The following is a 22,694-nucleotide window of genomic DNA, read 5'->3' on the forward strand; positions in this document are numbered from 1 at the left end:
ATTATGTACTCCCTCTATTATTTTTCAGAAGTCTCATTTGTTTTTACAGAAATATTAAAAAAATATTTATTTTTTCATGTTTCATGTTTTGTCTTTATTAATTATAGTGGAATTTTCTATATAGTCTCTTTAAGATGACTAAATTAAGAGTAAAAATAAAAGTACAAATAAAAACATTTTAAAAATAAAACTAAATTTTTTAAAATAACACTCACAAAATAACAAATGAGACTTTTAAAATAGAACGGAAAGAGTATCATATAAGGCGTACTGGGTTTAAAAAAAACAAGAATAATAGGGACTTTGGTGCCTATCATTTCTACTTTCTCAAGCATCAAATGCAGCTTACCCATTTTAGTGCCTTTAAATTACACCTTCCAATTAAGATAAGCACTAGCTGAAGTAAGTTGTTGGTTTAAAAGATGTTCCATGTGTGTAAATATAATGTATGAGTAGTGGTAAATTAGTCATTGTGTTTTTGGCAATAACTTAATTTCACCTAGTAGGCATGTAATTTCACAAATCTAATTATTACTCTAGCATAAACATCCCTTTTTTAATACCAAAAAGAAAGATAGTAATTAGTAATTACTAATAACATTTTTTAGTGGAATTTTCTATGCCATAAAATGTTGGATAAAAATGTAGTACTAGCTGTTTTAGGGTGGATATATAAATTAGTCATTATCATTCTTTAAATTTAATAGAAAAAATTAGTCATGATATAAATTTACTTTTTAAAAAGTATAATAATATTTTAATCATAATTAATAAAATTTGAATTAATATTTGTAATTAGGTGAAGTATATCTATTCTATTAAGTTACCATGTAAATTATGAAGTCCTTCCAAAATTATGTGCTCTACGTGTTTTCCACATTCAGTAGTGCCCTTAAAAAGGTAAATACACCCAAAATAAATAGTCATTTATACTTTTAAAGTTTGATTTTGATCAAAAAAGTTTTCAACGTGTGAAAAGATTCAATTATATCTCTGATGTCTTAAAAAGTGAACAAACAGACCCCAACTTTAACGCATAAATGAGATATTAGGGGTCTAATTGTCAAAATTAAAAAGTCTGGTTGTTCAATTTTTAAGACTTTGATGGCATATTTGAACCTTTCCGGACATTAAAGACTTATTTGATTCCAAAGTCAAAACTTAAAGGCATAAATAACCCATTTCCAAAAAACAAAAATAGAATTCTATGTAACTTTGGGTGCACCTGTTCCATCAGCAAAAAGATTTTACTCACGTAAATTGATAAAGAAAACTATTTTCAATAATTGATTTCGTTTGAGGTACTAATAAGTTTCCAGATTTACACTTACAATTCACATGAAACCAAAATATCCCAAAATATAATTTCTAGCAATGTTAAAGAATATAAAATGTGTAATACCACATAAACTTTGGACTATAAAAATTGAAAAGAAGTAGGACAAGAAGTAAAACTTGTTGAGGTTAACTGCCTTATTGAAGACCATAAACAAGCAAAGCACCAACAGCACCAACACCAGCCAGCAGACCTATAATGACTCCGATGGGAGGCAAACCGCCTCCGATTGCTCTTCCGGTGTTCACATCATATTTCGCAAACCTCTTCTTTGGTGCTATACACTGAGGGCATACGTACGTGTCCGGCTGCATATAATAAAATCAACAAACCAAGCAAGATCATTTGACATTCTAGTAGATAATAAGAACATTATTAGTAATTTGCTATAGAAATGAAACAGGAAACGCCGGACAAGATTATAAAAACGCAACACTGAAATGTAGAAATCGAGAAGTTAATGTGTAATATATATAAGAATGGATGATTAATCTTGCCTGCTCATCAAAAGGTTTTGGTGCAGTGTATATGTATCCACAGTCGAGGCATATGTGGGTGGCTCTAGCCTGCAATAGTTTATAAACTATGAGATATTAAAAAAATATAACATAGGAATTTCTTGCCTGCTCGATTCGATCATCTATGGACCCTCTCTTATAAACTCCACTGTTAGGGGTATACATTCCATTCAAAATGAATCAACTTTAACCGAAATTTTGATTTTTGAAACCGACAATTTTAAAAATTTCAAATGGAACTGAAAATTTCATTTTTTTCAAAACCAAACCGCTTTTAAATATTCCAAATTAAATCAAACTAAACCAGCCAGGTTTGTTTGAGTTTTTAGTTCAGTTTGCACTGAAGTTTATACTTCTAAAACCAAAACTGAATTTTTTTATAATTTCAAACCTAACCAAACTGAATTTGTCAAGTCGATTATTTAGTTTCATTCGGTTTTTGTATGCCCCTGTGACCCTGTCTACTATCTATGAATTAAGGAATTCATTCACATAAGAGGATCAATGGATCGAACCCGGTTCAGGCTGACCTAAAATACAAGTAAGCAAAATTATTGATTCAAGTAAAAAAGATTGAGATGGAGATTGAAAAGCTTGCCTTTTGAGTCTCAGTCAACTTTCTTCCAAAGCGAGGCGGAGCTGGTCTTTTATTTAGTTTCTTAACATCTACGTCTGGTCCCCTGCATTGCAACAAATTCTTGATCAACTCAATATTCAAGCTACCTATACACAAGCTTTAAATTCTAAAACCTCTACACCTATCTGATTATGGTGCACTTCAATTTGATCCACAGTTTTCTCAAATGCTACGATAATTTATTAGCCTAATCGAACAAAATTAAAGCTCGGAAAGCAAATAAACCTGTTAACAACAAAGTAAACAGAGTCAGGCTTTGCTTGGATTGCAGTTTTAGTAAATCCCAGCTTATCAGCAGGCCAAAGTTCATCACCAAAGAAGCTGCTAGTGTATAGCACCTGATCCCCTGCTTTCAGCCCTGCTTTAGCAGCATTCCCACCTCCATCTACCGCCTAAGCATTTCAACCAACACATGATTTCCTGCTATCATAAACAGTCTAAATTTCACAAAACAAGAATGAAAACATACCGTAATGACCACGCCACCGCCGCTCTTTTGACCTAAAGTGAGACCAAGTGGCTTGTCAACGTCAACTTCAATAGTCTTTGAAGCCCCACTGGTTCTTGCACTGATCTGTAGCCCTTTTCTTGCATTGCTGAAACTGTTCTTCTTCTCAGCTATAAAGATTTCTGAGGATGCCCTTTTGGCATCTTTAAGTGATAGACCTTGAAAACTAGTTTTCTACGCACAAAACAAACAAAGAAAATTACCAAATGGCTTTATTTCTTTTGGCAACGAGGACTCATTCCTCCGAGCCGAAGCCCACGATCACTGTCAAACCCTAGAGTGTCTGACAAATTTGAGGTATAACGGCCAGCAGTCGAGTTTCAACTACTCCATTTTGCGCCCAAATAGCTGAGAGTGAGGCTTAGACCACTATACCAACCCCGTGCGGAATAAGTTGCTTTATTAACTTGCCAGCATAATACAAGGAGTATGGGGATGATATAGAACCTAGCAATTTCGTTATAGTCTGGAATTTCTAGTTATGTGGGCTTGCGGACAGTCCACATCCCGAGGTTTGACAGTGATCATAGACTGACTCCCACTCGAGAGGGTGAGTTAAAATAAAAATAAATATAGTTACAGAATACAAGAGGAATGGGAATGATATAGAACCTGGGATTGAGAGGATAATGTTGTCTTTGTTGATGGAGATGAAGAGGTTTTGATGGAATGGCTTCTGGTGAAAGTGGCGGAGAAGGAAGAAGAAGAGGTGCCTGCAACTACAGCTGATGACATTGTTGAAGCTGCCGATTGCTTTAATTTGCTGAGGAGGCTGTGCAGATACTGTTAGTTAAGGTTTAGTGTGTTTGTGGATAGAATTGGTTGAGCAGATAATCTTCTTGTGGCATTGGTAGGGAGAGCCACACGCCATTCTTTTCCATCCCATAATATCAATGTTAATTTAAGGTCCCTTAACTATGAGAAATTTTTAAGTAAACTCACTCTATCACGTCATCCGTGGACTAAGTCTATCATAATGACACGTTAATAAAATGATGGTAATCTTATAATATTACTATTTAAATGTGTAAATAAATAATAAACGAATTTACAAAATTGCCATTATTTTAATAATGTATCATTATATTATAAGTTTAGTCCACGGATGACGTGATGGACTGAGTCTACCTAAAAATCTCTCACTAACTATATATTATTTATTATTCCAATTTTTAAAAATCAATAGAGTTCATTAGATTCCTGTACTTTTATTTCTTATAATAAGTCCTTACAATAAGAGAAATAAATTTAATTACAACCACATGTTATTAGTTAACGTTAATAATTTACATTATTTTGTGTCAATGATGTATTTGTCAAATACATTTTGAACATATTTCACATACATCTCCTAAATTAAATTATATTTGAACGAGAATACATGTGAACTATTTCTAATATGTATAAGAAATATATCATATATGTATACATTTGTATCTCAATTGTACGCATTGAACACTACATATATAATTAATATGCAGCTGAAATGTATCTATAAAATAATATATGTGTCACATGCTCTAGAAATTTTAAAAAATATATATCAATAATACATATTAAGAATATATTTATAACGTATAAATTATATATCAAAGATATATCTAACAAATACATTTAAGAGACATCTCAGACACGTCTAATAAGTTAATATATATTTAAAATGAACGCATTTGAGCTGTTTTTGATATGTATTAGTAATGTATGCGAGATGTATCACTGATGTATCAAATATGTATCGAAGATATTTCTTGAATGATTTAAAGAAAAATATTAAGAAATGACAATTAATGTAAAAAAATTAAAAAAAAATTAATTTATTATATTTTTGGTTGAACGATGCATGAAAAAAATCAAAAAAATGTCAAAAAGCCACAAAAGTAAAAAAAAATGTCAAACAGTTGCAAAAATCAAAAAATAAAAATAAATATATGTTAATGAAAAAATGCAGGAATATAATGACCAATTTTTAAAAAAAAATTACAAAAACATTTAAAGTTAGTATAAAAAATAAAGTCTCAAAAAGTTTAACTTATTAAATTAACATCTAATATGAAATATAATTTTTTTAAAGACAATTAATGAAGGTTATTAAAAAGGTATAAGTCCAACTTCCAAAAATTTATCCAAGCAGCTTATTTTGAGCCTTGATGAGTTAATTGCAGGCGAATTAGCACAACTTAAAGAAGAAATTTATATAAAGGAATGGATTGCATATGTATAAAAAGCTCAAGAAAATAAGATATCGAAGAATCCATGTTGTGTAAGTCTCTGAAGTGAAATACAATAACTCATATGCAAATATAAGGCAGACTACGACAAAAATGATTTATTGTGTCATTCAACAAATGTTACTAAAAATTAAAAAAATGTCATCTAAAATTTATACCAACATTTTTCACAAATGTCATTAAAATGTTATATTAGTCGGTGTCGTTATGTGTTTAAGTGACGTTTAATACAATTGTTTGTAGCCTTTTTTGGTAACATTTAAAAATATTTATTGTGACAGATTTTAAAAATCGTTGAAACACATAATATAATAATATTTAAAAAGTGTTGTAATAACTATTTATTAGTATTGTTCATAACATCTTTTGCAACATTTATGACTAGAAAAATTCATCGTTATTTTGTCATAATAAACATTTAATCTATAATATTTTTTATTGTTATTTCTCATTCATTATAATATTTAGATGGTATATAAACTTCATGAAAAAATAGATAGCTAAATAAATTCATCAATCAATAGAACAGAAAAAAAAAGTTTTCATTTATTGCAATATACTTACATTGTAAACATACTTTACAAAAGTTTAATCTCTCAATTTGATGCTACTATTATGATACAGACGACATTATACAAGTATCTGCATATCAGAAAAATCGAAAGAATATAACAAACACTACCAAAAAAAAAAATGGTTACAATCAATGGCTTTACAATTCGCTTGAGTTTTCCAGCTTCTTGATACTTCCTATCTTTTTCTTCTTTATTCACGAAACAATTTTCTTACCTTATTATTCTTATACGGAATCTTATCTTCCTTTTATCTCTTCAATGAATTTTTGATCTGAAGACTGAAGCTTAGAGCACAAACCTGCTATATATATACAATCTTATTATTTGAAAAATGTTCCCATATGCCTAATTTTATTATAAAAAATTAAAAAAAATTAGAAATTAAAAATTAAACAGCCATAGCTTACCTCTCATGTTACATGAAAATAATGCAGCTCTTGTTTCCTGTAATAACTAGTGACAAATTTGAATTAAGCTATTTCAGGCCAAAGTTGAGATAACCATGATATAATTGAAAGGTTCATTATTTTAAACAAATAAAGAATTAAAAATAAAGAGATTACCTCTCAAGAGATTCATATTTCAGCTGTCTAGATTGCATGCCACTTTGTTGCCAAACACCAAACATCGTCTTATAGAGCAAATTGTGAAAGAAAAAATAGATTAGTAATTATTATTTTAATTGTAGATGGTGAAACTTGAAAGACTTCTCTTTTATCTTTTATTATGATACATGTCGTGGGTAACTTGTCAAGAGGTAGTGATAGTTAAAAAAAGATAAACATGGAGTAAAAATAGGATGAAAATTAGAATTTCAAATTAAAGTTGGAAAGTGATAAAATTTTCAACTTAATAATTTGAATAATAGCTAGAATAAATATATATCTTCAATGTCATTTATTAAAATACTACTTTAACTCTGTTTTATTATTTAAAGTGATATTTGTACAAAATGTTGCTATAATAGTGTCGTAAAAAAGTGTTTTTGTATATAATATTTAGTTAAAGAGTTTTAACGTATATAATATTTTTATTTTCAAAAACATATCTTTATCCGTGTTTTAAAAAGTAAATTTTTTATAGAATTGTATTTTTACTTTTTTGAAATAATTAAACTGGGTTGATCTTCAATTCTAAGTTGAGCCAACGGTCCGAAAGAATTGTTATATTAATGCTGATTTTAATAATATAGGAAAAAGAAGAAGTTAAATTGCAACTATCACAAGTGAACCAGTCTAAATTACTCCAAAGTATAAAATTAGTTTGAACGAAACTGTCTGCCTATCAAGATCAGGTCAGGTCCAACCCTGAAATTATTTTAAGTAAAAATGTTAGAAGAAATATATTTCATTTTTACAGTAGAGTTTATAATAAGAATATTTTATGGTAAATTCGATTTAAGAAAAAAAAATCCATTATGTATATAATAGAAAACAAAAACGTAAACACGGTAAGGCAAATGAATTAATTCATTGATTATTAATATTTGCAGGCATGGATCTTAATTTTGAGTGAGAGAATCAATTTGGTTATGTTATCAATCCGTGTAAAACCCGTGGGAATTATTTTTATGGACGAGGGATCTGTCAACATTATTATTATCATTATTATACTACATTAGTCAAACAAATATAAAATAACTTATATTAATAATTCTTTTCTGAATCTTACTAGGAATCTTACAATCGGTGGAATTCAAACCTTAAAACACCTATAATGTATTTTTTAAAATAAAATTATTTTACATACACAGCAAGTTGCTCGTAATATGACAAGTAAATAATAATATAATTTTTAATAATTTATTTAAATTAAATAATATTAAATAATACATTAATAAATTTTTTAATAAATTATTATATTGAAAGAGCATTAGTAATTTAATTTATTAAGTAGCTAAAATAGTAGTGTAAAGTAACTTATAATTAATAATTTAATTATAAATATCAAATAATAATAGTTTATTAATATAATATTTTCATAGAGTAATAGGTTCAAGTAGAAGTTATAATTTATTTCATTTAGTATTTTAATTATATTCTAATTAGAATATAAATTTTTAATTAGCTCAAAATACAATTTTTTCACTAAAAATGAAATTTTCTTCATATCAATATGTTGAAACAATTGCTGTAAAACTGAATATGATGAGGCTGAGTCGCGGACTAGGTCGCTCTCTTTTAGACGTTTCGCGGCACAACTCGGTGGTGCAAAGCTGACTATCAACCGCGGCGTCCCTAGGATAAAACAGCCGGAAATACTGATCACACAGCACTGTGAAATCAGCTCTAAAACACTTTCTTTGTAATGCTCTGTCTTTCTGTGTGCTCTCAAATGAAAAGTGAAGCCAGTATTTATAGGCTAAGAAAATATAGATGTTGTGTAAATAATTAATACAGAAAATGATTTCTGATTAATGAAGGAAAACAGCAACAGTCAAAAAACGTGGAGAGGTAATCCGAGAGTCATAACAGTTACAAAAGAATTGAATAAAAATTATTAATACTTTTGTATGAAAAAAATAAAGTGCTAGCCGAACCGAACCACCCAACCAATCCAGACCAGGCCCGGCCGGCCGACCGGCCGACCGGACGGACGGCGCGCGCGCGCGTGTGTGGTAAATCGGGTAGGATGTAACTCCTAGCCCGTTCACAAAACTGGGTACCCCTTGGGGCCCAAACCCATATGAGAAAGACCAAGTTTATAAACCCAATGTATTGAGTTTTCCTAAGCAATGTGGGAAAACCACAAAACTCTCTATCTTCTCATTTCAAGTTACAAGGCACTTTTTCCTTTTTAATTTTTAAATTCAATAACTTTCCAACAATCCCCCACTTTGAATTTTTAAAAATAGTTTCTCGAGCAATTTCTGTTAAGATTGTGCATAGACAAAGGTATCTTTCGATTTGAACCTTTGCGTAGTGAGTAAGATTCTGATTCAACAAGAGTGACTCGGAGTCTTAAACTCTATCTCGGACATCAAACCACGCACGTTCTTTTCATAAGTGTTTTTCTAAAGCCCGTGCATTTATGGCCCTGCACGTCTATCCCAGTTTAGTGAACGCTCTAGAAATTTTGCCTCAAATTTCATAGGAAGCGGCCCCACTTCCACATTCACAAAGGTGAAGCTATCAAGAGTACTCCTATAGCTAGGTACTCCACTCCATATGGAGTATAGAATTCATTAAGAGATTCTATTAACTCATCCTCTTCTCGCTTTAGGAATCATGCATTAATTTTGCATGTTCTGGCTCATATCATTCATAACTTGTTATTACCCATTGAACCTATTTCTTGGGATCTCCAGTCAGTTAGGTCGGGTTACCATTATGGATGATTCATTCAATAGGCAATAGTCCCATTCCTCTTGAGGTTTTATGGACTTTCTCTCTAGCTAATCCTTTCGTCAAAGGATCTGCTAAGTTATCATCAGTGCGTACATGATCCACTCTAACAGCCCCTGTTGAGATAAACTCTCTAACAGTGCTGTGCTTACGACGTATCTGTCGTTTCTTACCATTATAATAACGGTTCTCAATTTTTGCAATAGCCGCGGTACTATCGCAATGGATCAACACAGCTGGTATCGGTCTTTCCCATAAAGGAATCTCAGCTAGCAGGCTTCTTAGTCATCCTGCTTCTTCACTAGCAGCAGCTAGTGCTATCATTTCTGACTCCATCGTAGATTGAGCCAGAATCGTCTGTTTCTTTAATTTTCAAGAAACAGCTCCACCAGCTATACTGAAAATATAGCCGCTCGTGGCTTTGGAATCATCTGACAATGTATTCCAATCTGCATCACTATACCCTTCAAGTACAGCAGGATGCTTCAGATAATGTAATCCAAGATTCATTGTTCTTTTAAGGTATCTCATAACCCTTTCAATAGCATGCCAATGCTCAATACTAGTAAACCTGCACAGTAATCCAACGACATATGCAATGTCGGGTCTAGTACAATCAGTGGCATACCGAAGGCTGCCAATGATGCTCGCATATTCAGACTGTCGTACACTATCACCAGTGTTCTTAAAAAGTTTTACACTTGGATCATAAGGTGTACATGCAGGTTTACAGTCGAAGTAGTTATATTTCTTTAGAATTTTCTCAACATAGTGAGATTGATCTAAAGAAATTCCTTTTTCAGATCTAGTTATCTTTATGCCAAGAATGACATTCGCTTCACCTAGATCTTTCATATCAAAGTTGGCACTCAACATTGATTTCACAGCATTCACAACATGAATATTTGATCCAAAAATCAGCAAGTCATCTACATAAAGACATATGAAAGTGCAAAGTTCCTTTTCAGATTTGTAGTAAATACATTTGTCACTTTCATTCACTTTAAAGCCATTTGAGATGACAAGATTATCAAATTTCTCATGCCATTGCTTAGGTGCTTGTTTTAGACCATACAAAGATTTGTCTAACTTGCACACCTTCTGTTCCTGACCATGTATTACAAAACCTTCAGGTTGATCCATGTAAATTTCTTCCTCCAGTTCACCATTTAAAAAAGCAGTTTTAACATCCATTTGGTGTACGACCAAATCATATAGCGCAGCGATCGAAATCAGCACTCTAATGGATGTTATTCTAGTAACAGGTGAATAGGTATCAAAGAAATCAACGTTTTCACGTTGTCTGTAACCCTTGGCTACAAGTCGAGCTTTGTATTTGTCTACAGTACCATCAGGTTTCAATTTCTTTTTTAAGATCCATTTACAACCTATGGTTTTGCAACCGGGAGGCAGATCAGTCAAATGCCATGTATGATTGGACTCTAATGAATCCATCTCATCATTTATGGCTTCTTGCCACAAATCAGAATCTAATGAAGTTAAAGCTTCCTGGAGGTTCGTAGGATCCTCCTCTAAAGAATAGACATGGAAATCAGTTCCAAAGTCTTTCGAAATTCTAGCTCTTTTACTTCTTCTGATTTCTGGTTCTTTATCATTAGTAATCTCATTATTCCTGACCACAGGAACATTACTAGATGATTCGCCCCCACTATTTCCTAATTTAAAAGGAAATTTCTGTTCATAAAAATCAGCATCTACTGATTCAATAATAACTCGTGCAGTCAAGTCATAAAATCTATAAGCCTTGCTATTGACTGCATACCCAATGAAAACACATTCATAGGCTCTGCTTGCTAATTTTATTCGTTTCGGATCAGGAATCCGAACATAGGCTAAACAGCCCCAAGTTCTCAAATAAGACAAATTTGGTTGTCTTTTCTTTAGGATCTCATAAGGTGAAATCTTCCTGTTTGATTTCGGGACTCTGTTGAGTACATAACAAACAGTCAACAGAATTTCACCCCACCAATAAGAAGCAGCTCCAGAATTCAATAAAATAGACACTACTGCTTCTGTAAGTGTTCTATTTTTTCTTTCGGCTTTACCGTTCATTTCAGGAGAATAAGGTGCTGTTCTTTCATGCACAATACCATGTGAGTTATAGAATTCTATAAACAAGCTAGATTCATATTCAGTACCTCTATCACTGCGAAATCTCTTGATTTTTTTATTGAATTGATTTTCAATTTCTGTTACAAATAACTTGAACATGTCAAGTGCATCACTTTTATTTTTCATCAAATACACATGTGTAAAATCAGAACAATCATCAATAAAAGTGATAAAATATCTTTTACCATTTCTGGTCAAGGTACCGTCAAGTTCACATATATCAGAATGTATTAAATCTAAAGGTTCAGATTCTCTAATTACTGATTTATGTGAGTTTTTAGTTATCTTAGCTTGACTACATAATTCACATTTTTCAAACTCAGTTTGGTTCATTTTAGGTATTAATCCTAGGGTGCTCATGTTGTTAATTATTCTTTTATTTACATGACAGAGTCTTGCATGCCAAGTATTAAAATCACAAACCATGTAAACAGAAGCAACATCTTTATTGATAATTTCAACATTCAACTTAAACATACCCTCACAAGCATAACCCTTTCCCACAAAAATACCATTTCTAGTAATAGTGTACATATCTCCACCAATAGTCTGAAAGAATCCAGCCTTGTTGAGAAGATAGCCAGACACCAAGTTCTTCCTCATCATAGGAGTGTGCATCACATCCTTCAAGATTAGTGTTTTTCCTGAAGTAAATTTCAGTTCAACACTTCTAATTCCAGCGACAGTAGTGGTGTGAATATCACCCAGTAATACTTTCTTATCGTCCACGGCAGTGTATGTTTTGAACATAGCACGATCGTGGCAAACATGGCGATTAGCGCCTGTGTCTACCCACCAACCACTTGATCCACCAACAAGGTTGATCACAGCCATCATTTCTATTATCATAGCCGTAAAAGGCTCTTCAGTCAAGTTAGCCTGTGGAGCAGTACTTGGCTTGTTCCGACACTTGCGTGCCATATGACCCGGTTTTCCACAGTTAAAGCATAGAAATGGTGGCAGGTCATTCTTAACAGGTGGTGCCTGTTTCACAATATGGTTCCTTGAAGGATTACCATTCTGGTTCGCTTTGTTGCGATTCACATTTTGGTTTTGGTTCGAGTTGCGATTCTGATTCTTAAAATTCTTGCCATTAGGCTTCAGACTCATCGAACTAAACTTCCTTGTGTTGTTAACAACCAGCACTTCATCTTTTAGATCTTGTTTTCTCGCCTCTTCCTCAATCCGAAGACGAGTGATCAAGCTTTCCAGCGAGAACTCTTTTGTTTTGTGCCTGAGAGAATTCTTAAAGTCCCTCCACGAAGGAGGTAATTTGTCAATTAAAACAGCAACTTGAAATTGTTCATCAAGAACCATACCTTCGGAGATGATCTCATGAGCTATTTTCTGCAATTCATTGGATTGCGCCTCGACAGATTTTTCATCACTCATTTGATATTTAAGGTAGCGGCTGACTGCATACTTTTTAGTCCCCGCCTCCTCGGTATCATATTTCTTTTGCAGCGCCTCCCAAGTTTCCTTTGCAGTCTTTCCATCATTGTAGTAATCATAGAGATCATCACTTAGTGCATTGAGAATAAAATTCTTGCACAAGTAATCATTAGTCATCCACTGTTGAAGTTCACCGTTCTGTTTTTCCTTTTCTTCTTCCTCGGCAGTTTCATCAACGACAGGTATTGCCATTGTCAAAACAGAAACCACCTTCTTGATGGTTAGGAAAAATCCAGTCTTCTGTTTCCACCTTTTGAAATGCAAGCCTTCAAACCGGAATGGTTTGTTGGCATCAACAGTAGAAGAACCGTAGGCAGCAACCTCATCGGTATTCATGGCAGCAATTGTAAAGGGACACGTCTAAAAATTGTTGAAACAATTGCTGTAAAACTGAATATGATGAGGCTGAGTCGCGGACTAGGTCGCTCTCTTTTAGACGTTTCACGGCACAGCTCGGTGGTGCAAAGCTGACTATCAACCGCGGCGTCCCTAGGATAAAACAGCCGGAAATACTGATCACACTGCACTGTGAAATCAGCTCTAAAACACTTTCTTTGTATTGCTCTGTCTTTTTGTGTGCTCTCAAATGAAAAGTGAAGCCAGTATTTATAGGCTAAGAAAATATAGCTGCTGTGTAAATAATTAATACAGAAAATGATTTCTGATTAATGAAGGAAAACAGCAACAGTCAAAAAACGTGGAGAGGTAATCAGAGAGTCATAACAGTTACAAAAGAATTGAATAAAAATTATTAATACTTTTGTATGCAAAAAATAAAGTGCTAGCCGAACCGAACCACCCAACCAATCCAGACCAGACCAGGCCCGGCCGGACGGCGCGCGCGCGTGTGTGTGGTAAATCGGGTAGGATGTAACTCCTAGCCCGTTCACAAAACTGGGTACCCCTTGGGGCCCAAACCCATATGAGAAAGACCAAGTTTATAAACCCAATGTATTGAGTTTTCCTAAGCAATGTGGGAAAACCACAAAACTCTCTATCTTCTCATTTCAAGTTACAAGGCACTTTTTCCTTTTTAATTTTTAAATTCAATAACTTTCCAACACAATATGGTAATATTTTTAAATATTTTTCTTTTGCTTACCTAGCAAGTAAAAATTAATTCAAAACTTTTTTTATTATCAAACAATAGAGTTCTTAGAGCATCTACAATAATTCATTTACCCATTTCGAATTATTTTTGTTATTCAATTCATTTGTATTAAATATTCTAAATTATAAATTTTTAAAATAAAAAATTATCAAATAAATTAAATATAATTCATCTGTATCATAAATAAAAATTGTAATTGTAGAAAGGAGGATTATTGGACATGGCTGTATGAGAAAAGAGGGAATCATTCAGTTAAGACTGGGTATCGTTTATTGCATGCGGAGGTTGCAGGTAACGTGCTTGGTCTTTGGAAACTGATTTGGAGGTTGACTGTTCCAAAGAAAGTTCGTTTTTTTTTTTGGCGAGCTTGTAAATCATCTCTCTCAGGTATGACAGCTTTCTCCCAAAAACGCATTCACGTTCAGTTGCAATGCAAGGTCCGCAATTATGGGCAAGAAACAGTTGAACGCGTTCTATATCAATGTCAGGTTGATAGAGACTGTTGGCGGAGGTTGGGAGTACAGGTTCCTGATGACGATAATGAGAACATATAAACGTGGCTGTTTCAAACTCTAAATTCCATAAATAACGAAGCGCAGAATGATGTGGCGATGGTTTGCTGGAAATTATGGTTGCACCGTAATGAAGTCGTTTGGAATGGCAAGTGCGGTTTTCTGGAGCTGATCGTTAATTCAGCAGCTAGCGACTTAGCTATGTGGCAATTCGCACAAAAAAATGGACAACAATTATTGTTCAGTTTGGGGAAAGATGATGGCTTGATTGTGTGGAGAGCTCCTCCGAGAGGGTGGCTAAAAGCTAATGTTAACGCTGTAGTTTATTCAGATGATAGCGGTACAGGAGTGTCTTGTGTTGTTAGAGACGATGGTGGTAGACTGTTCCAAGCAAAATGTTGCTTTTTAGGGTTCTTCGACTGCTAGATCAGTTGAATTAATTGCCATAAAGGAAGCTTTGAGCTGGTTAAGGGGAAAACATAATATTATCGTCGAGTCGGATGCTTTGGACGTCATCTCCCACCTCTGTTTGACATTAAAAACCGGTATTGATCCTCTTATAGATGAGTGTATCACTTTAGCTAAGCAATTTATTAATTTTCGTTTTATTTTTGTAAGACGGTCTGCGAATGGAAATGCGCCTCGCCTCTGTTAGCGCAAACCTCTCGTTTTATGTCAAGTCAACAAGAATGATTTTATAATTTTCCGGCATTTTTTACGCCTGTAATTGCTTTTTATATGGCTTCTTTATTCTAAAAAAATGTAAAGTTCATGTAACAACTTTATTTTTTGAGCTTAGTTTGATTAAAAAAGTCAATCTTAAATAACTTTGAAATAATTCAGACTTACGTATAAAGCGTCTAAAGATAACTCTTTTTCCCTTTTCTAATTTTTATTTACTTCTTGTGGACCCTACACACCCATCCAATATTTGTGAAAAGAAAAAGAAAAAATAAGTATAACAAGGGGACCTATAGTAGATAGATCTTACACGTCATATCTACCACCACAAGTTACTGAATTCGTGATTAGTTTCGGTCGTCTTAACTAAAATAGATGTTTAAACTAAGATAAAGAATTTAGTAATTTTTTTAGGCTAAATGTCGTGAAAAGATCAAACCTTTCATAAAAATTTCACAAAAGTCCTAACCTTTTAATTTTGTCGATTTTGGCCAAAAACAAATTATTTGGTTTCAGTTGTGGCCAACTCTCAATTTGATTTCAATTTACCTATGTAGCACCTATGTGACGCCTATGTGGCATGCCAAATATTGAAAGTTCAGGACTTTTGTGAAACCAAATAATCCATTTTTGGCCAAAATTGACAAAATTAAAAGGTCAGGACTTTTATGAAACCAAATAGTCAGTTTTTGGCCAAAATCGACAAAATTAAAAGATCAGGACTTTTGTGAAACTTTTGTGAAAGATTTGACCTTTTTATAACATTTGGCCTTTTTTTATAATTAGAGAACAGAAAGCGTTTAGGGAGTGAATTGAACCCCAATATAAATTAATACGCAATATTTATGCTATTTAAATTACAATTTATTGGTAAGAAATTTGATAACTAATAAATTAGTTCTTTCAAAATTTTATTGTTTTAATTTGCCATTTTTATTCAAAAATCTCTGTTCCAAAAATATTGTCTTTTCAGTTTCTATATTTTCAATTTTTAATTTTTATGTCCTTTTTTACGTTTATTCAAGTTCTCTATTTGCAATTTTTTATTCTCCCAATTGCGGAAAGGGTATGAAAATGAAAATTTGGCTATTATAAGGATTGGAAAGATAATATTTTTAGAGTAGGGATTTTTTAAATAAAAATGATAAATTATAGGAATCCCATGATTATTTTTTTCCTGAAAATATGACATAATTTTTAAAAAAACATTGTGCCTAAAATTGCCAAATTATCAATTGAAAATATATATTGTATACGGTAAAAAGATACGAATGAGATTTATAATTATGTTGGATTTTTATATTATTTTTATTTAGAAATATGATAATGAAAAAGTATTTGATAAATATAAGATTTTTAGTTTATATAGTGCAGCTTTTTTTATTCTTAAAATAAATAGTTAAATTAATTTTTGATACACAAATTTACTTATCGATTGTGATATTTCTTTTCCAAGATAGAGTCAATTATGAAAATGCAACTTACAAAGAGTGAAAGTCATATAACAAAGACATCTATATGATCTTTCAAAGATTAAACTACAAAATAATAGGCTATAATAAAAATACAAACAACTAACACCGTCATATCAAAACACGTTATCCCACTCCAAAACAAACAGAATATTCCACGTGTCGATTCGCACCAAAATAAAAACCAACAAAGATAAACATCGCCGTTACAAAATTCCATTTCACGTGAACTCCAACGACCCCCAAAACAAAAATTCCGTTAGAAAGAAAAAAGCAAGACGTAACGGCACCGTTTAGACAAGCAAAAAGAAAGACAGTTGAGCTGGTCGGTTTACAATCGGGTCACACACACTGACCACTGACCAGTCTTTATATAAAGAGAGGCGATTGTGCTGTTTCTTAAGAACCAACCGATTAAATTTCTTGAAAAAAAGTCTGATCTGATCGATCAATTTGCTTCGTTTTTAGTTGTTTTTTGATCTTCTTGTGAAATTGTATGGCCGCCAATTCGAAGAGTACTCAAGGGATCGCTATCTTGGGAAGGCGAGTTGCTAAGCAGATCTGGACCGTTCATTCTTCTCGCCGTGCTTCTGCTTCTTCTTCAGCTGCTAGGTTCTGTATTTTCTCCATTTCTATGTTTTTATTTTGATTCTTACGGATTTTGAAGCCAATATTTAGTGAACAGTAAGTTCTAGATTTCTTGCTTATTTCAGCTTACTTGAAGATTTTTTCCATTTAATTAAGTTAATTAATTTCCATTTTTGTCTTCTTTTTTAATTGATTGATTTTGATCTTGAATTAGTTCTTGAAGTATAATTATATTGTGCTTTTCAGGAATAATTAGAGAAATGAAATCATAATTAAACCTTTTATTTCATGAAAATCATAAATAAATTAAACTTTTCAGACCAGTCACTTTTTTTGTAGATAGATTGTAATTGCAAGCCTGACCGGATATAAAATTTTGATTTTATTAAATGAAACATAATTTTTTTTGTAGCCTCATTTTTATCGATGTAAAACATCTTTCATTTTGTTCTTTTTAATGCGATTTTTTTTATTTTCTTGAAAATATGATCATTTTTGTTAGTATAAGATCCAAAAGTTTGATGTTAATCAAACAAAGAATATATGAAATTGGATTTTATTCTGCTTAATTACTTTTTTGCTGTCTCATTTTCATGAATTTTTTATTTTTTATTTTGAATATTGAAATATGTCTTAATTTATTTTCGAATCTAATCGCACGATGCCGTACCTGATCTTTACGGATTCTACGGGTAAGGACCTGGCGTTTTCTAAAAAACTTTCCGAATAAGACAACTTTTTCACCAAGTGGCATATTCGTAATTTTAACATCTTTGTAATTTTATCCACTTCTTGATAGAAATACTGATCACATTTTTTTAGTCATCTTAAAAAATCATATTTACATTTCTTCTGCATATAATTACTTTTCATATCAAATTCGTCCTCAACAATATATGTAATTTGTGTATTAATTTTTATTATTTTCTTTTGATTATATGACTAAATCTATTATTTTAATAGCAAAATAAGAAAGTTCCAAGAAGTTGGGTGAGCTTTGCCACTTGTGTTTTCTTTAGATTTTAGATTAGGGTCGCTCTCAAAAGCCTATTTCTATTATTTAAAATAGATTTAAAGAAAGAAATTGTGTTTAATTATACAAAATTACATAGTGTGTGAGGCATTTTGATTTGTTATTTCTGTAACGTGCTAGTTTCTTTTCTTATTTAATTAATTATAGTTGTAAAAGATAGTTATATGAGTAATGGCATACAACTTGTCAAGCATGAATCACTTCCTAATACTATTTTATTTGGACCAGCTAAGTTGGTATATCCCCAGTATATGCTAAACCAGAAGAAATTTGAACATTTTTTTAATAAGTTGGTCGTTAATATAATATTAAATAGACAAATTCTAATGAGCCAAAGTTTATTTAATCCGCATTCTTCATAAAATAAATAAATGGTATAGATCAATTTAATTTAATCTATACACTTTTTATTGTACCGTTCATTTTTTTTAAGGTTGTAGATTATATGAACTTGAACTCTCATGTTCGTTAGAACTTGATTATTTTGTTATTTTGCTATTGTTTAGTGGAAGAGTGTTCATATTTTACATGTTAAAGTTGAGGATATGATAGAAGGACCCAAAAACCTATTTTGAGATTGATAAGCCTAGAAATTCATCTCACATTTAGTTGTCCTATACTACAAAATAAAAAATGCCATCTGTTTTCGGATAAAATCTGCCGCTAAATGCTGTAGACTTGTAATAGTTGTTTCTTCTAATTTTGAGATAAATACAAATAATATCATTAATACTTGGTTTGTCCATAGTCGTATCAAGTTTTCATCAAGTTTGGAAGTTATTAAGAAGAAAATTGGATCTGTCGCAAATCCTTATCTTGTTGAGTCATTTGTGGGTCACATGATCTTTATCTTACTTTGAAGCAAAAAATCTAATAGTACAATTATCAAATGGATCTTATTTGTCTTCTTTCAAAATTTAAGATTAGAATACGAAATTAGAGAGCGTTTAATACTATTATAGAACATACATCCCAATTTCAATGTGCCTAACTCAATTAATTAAAAAAGGTACTAGCATTAACTTGAATTAGACTTTTTAGATGTGTATTGTGGGGTTAAGTCTTAAATAAACATTTTTATTGTTTGCCAGTGCAGACCCGAACTTTCTGTCTGGTAGATATGATATGCTTGTCCAACTAATTAACCACCAACTTTGAGTAACAAATGATTAAACTTATACTAATTAATCATCAAATTGAGTGCAGGAGGGCAGCACACACATCTGCATACGACAAGAACCCTGACGATCAATTGCGTCCAAGTGCAGTCCCAGAAGATGTGATCGACCCCCAATCCGACAAGTATTGGGCACCACACCCTCAAACTGGTGTTTTTGGGCCTGTCACCGAGAAAGGCGGAGAGGGTGGCTTCTCCACCTCACCTGACAGCAGCGGACAGGGTATACTGGAGGAGAAGGCCTGGTTCCGTCCTACCAGTCTCGAGGACTTGGAGAAGCCCCACCACGTCTGAGACCATATGTATATACAGTATTCCCAATAAATGGTGTGAAACGTTACGAATTGACTTACTAGCTTAATGTGGATCAGATAAAACTGCAGAATTAGTGTTTGGTTGCCGTCGTGACAACTATAGTTACGTACGTACGCGAACTATTATTTGTTCAATCGGTGTTATGCGATGGGTGATGTATGGATGGTTTTTGGATTATGTATTGATAAGTTTGTTTGTGATGTTGGAATTTTGTATTCGGTGGAGATAGCTCCCGTTCCTATATCTTTATCTTTTAGCTAACGACCTTGTCATACTTTTTAGTTTTTGGCATCGACTATAGATGGTGAGTATGGTCTGGACTCTGGAGTACTAATCATACGTTGAGAAATAGTAAGATAAAGAGATGAAATTGTCATTATGAATGTATAATGTGTCAACGTTATTGGCAAAAGTGCCAAAATTCAGTGGTCCAATAGAAGCGTCGGGACCTTTGACAAACGACGATGCACAATCTCATCTCCTAATCTCACTTTTCTTTTTTCCTTTGGGTGCCTTTCTCCTAGTTGTTGGGGGTGTTGGTTGGGAAGTTACGTATGGGCATACTAGTCCCTAAGAAAATTAATGAACAGAACTGAACCAATAGTCACATACTAGGAGATGATGAAGAAAGTATTTCACATGTCTTCTTAGGACAAGGGATAAGGGGCGGAATTAGGAATATTACTATGAGAAGGTCTGATTGCACATAAAAAATTGTTAGGGGGCTAATTGTAAAATACAAGAGTTTAGTAACTATATTTAAAAGGCTTAATCACCAAAAAAACTCTCACCTTTTAGCCCCTTTTTCAGTTGCACACTGACGTTGTAATTTTGTCAGCTGCACCCTAATTCGCACCTTTGGGTTTCAATTCCACCCTCAAAATCAAATTGGACTCTTTTTCACTCGGGAAAAATTCATAAAAACCCTTATAAAGTACTCGTTTGAACTCTTTTCCACACAAAAAGTTAAAAATGGATGACTTATTTTAATTTTTTTCAAATGAAAAAGAGACCAATTTAGTACTTAAGGGTGGAATTGAAAACCAAAGGTGCGAATTAGGGTGCAGCTGACAAAATTACAACGTCAGGGTGCATTTGAAAAGGGGCTAAAAGGTGGATTTTTTTGGTGATTAAGCCTATTTAAAATAAAATAAGAATTGAGGAGTATTTTGCAAAATAAAAGATTTGGGATGGCGGATAAGGGATTAGACAAGCTCAAGCGTGGGAAGAAGTCTCTCCGCTTCTGAATATGCATCTCATCTGCAAGTTCAATTTTTCAAATCCAATTCTATCGACCCAATTAATCAAGGGCTTTTTACATAAACATCTAATATTTGCAAAAATATATCTTTTATACGGGTAAGAGTTTTCAATATGAAAACTACCATACACGCTGGAGATTATTACTTTTATACGGAAAAAATATATTTTCTACTCCAAGTCAAATCCTCAAAAACCAAATATTTTTCTCTCTCTCAACTCACCTTTTGTTCTTCGCACAAATCCGCCTCCGCTGTTCCATTTCCATCGTTTCTCTTCCATTGTTCCACCTCCGTCGTTCCACCTCCATCGTTCTGCCTTCGCAGTTCCGTCTTCGTCTCGCCGTCATCTTTCTTTTATCGTTTTGATTTCAGATTTGAATTTTTTTGTTCTTTTTTTTTATTTTCAGATCTGTAATTTGTTAATTTTTTTTACTGTTTTTTCACCATTAAAAATGTATAAAAGAGTATCTTTAGAGAATCTAATTCTCATTTCATGTTATGTAGAATAATTTTGTGATTTTATGGAATAAAATTATGTTATTTCTGCATTTTTCTTGTGTTTCTGTGTTTTTTTTAATTCTGCAGAACGATTTGTCGATGATGATTGATTGCTGCATTATTGTAATATCACAGTGTTTTTGATTTTATGTTGACTTATGTTGATATTATGTTGCTATCAACTGATTTTTTTTTATTTTAACATTGACAAATAAAATAATATTGTCTGTGAAATAAACTAAAAAATTAAATTAAATTAGATTGAGACTAAATAATGATATGGTATCATCATGGAAGAAGACAAATAACGAAGTTGAATTATTGTAATGATATAGTGTTGACATTGTGTTAATTTTCGGTTGATATTTTATTAATTTTAGCATTTGTGAAAAAGAAAATAATGATGTTAAATTATTATGGTGTTACAATGTTAATCTTATGTTGATATTGCGTTAATATTATGTTGATATTTAGTTGATTTTATCATCAACGAAAAAAACACATTATATGTGAAAATAAAATAAAAAAATTGAAATTAAATTGAAAAAATGTTGAAAAAATAAAAATTAGTATAAAAAAGATTGAAAAATTTGAATCAGTTAGTTTATTACATATGTTGACATCAACATAACATCAACACAATATCAACACAAGATCAACATTATAACATTATAATAATTCAATATCATTATTGTTTTTTTCACCAATGTTAAAATCAACAAAATATTAACCGAAAATCAACACAATTTCAACATTATAACATTATAATAATTCAACATCTTTATTTGTCTTCTTTCCCAATGCTAACATATCATTATCTAGTCTCAGTTAAATTTTTATTTTTTTAGTTTATTTCACGAACATCATTATCTTATTTGTCAATGTTAAAATCAATAAATATCAACCGATTATCAACCTAAAATTAACATAAAATCAACAACACTGAAACATTACAATAATTTTATCAATCTACCATCATCAACAAATCGTGCTGCAGAATTAAAAAAACGCAGAAATATAACCAAACATAGTAAAACTGCAGAAATAACATATTTTCATTACATAAAATCTACATGAAAATTATTATTACATTCCTTAAAGATAATCTTTACACATGTTTAATGGTAAAAGAATTACTGTGACTTAAAAACAGTTAATAAAACAATTTCTATATCTGAAAATGAAAAAGAAGAATAAGAAGAACGGTGAATATTTTCGTTTCAAAATCGGATCATATGCCTTTAAAAAACTTTTTAAAATCGTTAAAAACTTCTGATATCTATTATTCCTTCCGACAATAAATTCCGGTTCAGA

General features: G+C 32.1%; 2 protein-coding genes and 1 long non-coding RNA gene across 3 annotated transcripts; 1 reads left to right on the forward strand and 2 right to left on the reverse strand.

Annotated features, from left to right (window-relative positions):
• Nucleotides 1-1,260: 1,260 nt before the first annotated feature.
• Nucleotides 1,261-3,880, reverse strand: LOC126665673 (uncharacterized). Its single transcript, XM_050358537.2, has 6 exons — nt 3,612-3,880; nt 2,961-3,173; nt 2,717-2,883; nt 2,453-2,534; nt 1,834-1,902; nt 1,261-1,644 (listed from the first exon to the last, which is right to left on the reverse strand). The coding sequence occupies exons 1-6, from the start codon at nt 3,732-3,734 to the stop codon at nt 1,474-1,476; spliced, it is 825 nt and encodes a 274-aa protein (XP_050214494.1). The 5' UTR covers nt 3,735-3,880; the 3' UTR covers nt 1,261-1,473.
• Nucleotides 3,881-5,827: 1,947 nt separating this feature from the next.
• On the reverse strand, nt 5,828-6,567 carry LOC126677691 (uncharacterized). Its single transcript, XR_007640569.2, has 3 exons — nt 6,366-6,567; nt 6,210-6,255; nt 5,828-6,100 (listed from the first exon to the last, which is right to left on the reverse strand). It is a non-coding gene; the product is annotated as an uncharacterized LOC126677691 (long non-coding RNA).
• Nucleotides 6,568-16,829: 10,262 nt separating this feature from the next.
• LOC126664464 (late embryogenesis abundant protein At5g17165) lies at nt 16,830-19,820 on the forward strand. The gene is made up of 2 exons (XM_050356855.2): nt 16,830-17,119; nt 19,335-19,820. The coding sequence occupies exons 1-2, from the start codon at nt 17,004-17,006 to the stop codon at nt 19,597-19,599; spliced, it is 381 nt and encodes a 126-aa protein (XP_050212812.1). The 5' UTR covers nt 16,830-17,003; the 3' UTR covers nt 19,600-19,820.
• Nucleotides 19,821-22,694: the final 2,874 nt, after the last annotated feature.

The sequence above is a fragment of the Mercurialis annua genome, linkage group LG1-X (assembly GCF_937616625.2).
Source record: "Mercurialis annua linkage group LG1-X, ddMerAnnu1.2, whole genome shotgun sequence".
In the NCBI taxonomy this organism is placed as follows: Eukaryota; Viridiplantae; Streptophyta; class Magnoliopsida; order Malpighiales; family Euphorbiaceae; genus Mercurialis; species Mercurialis annua.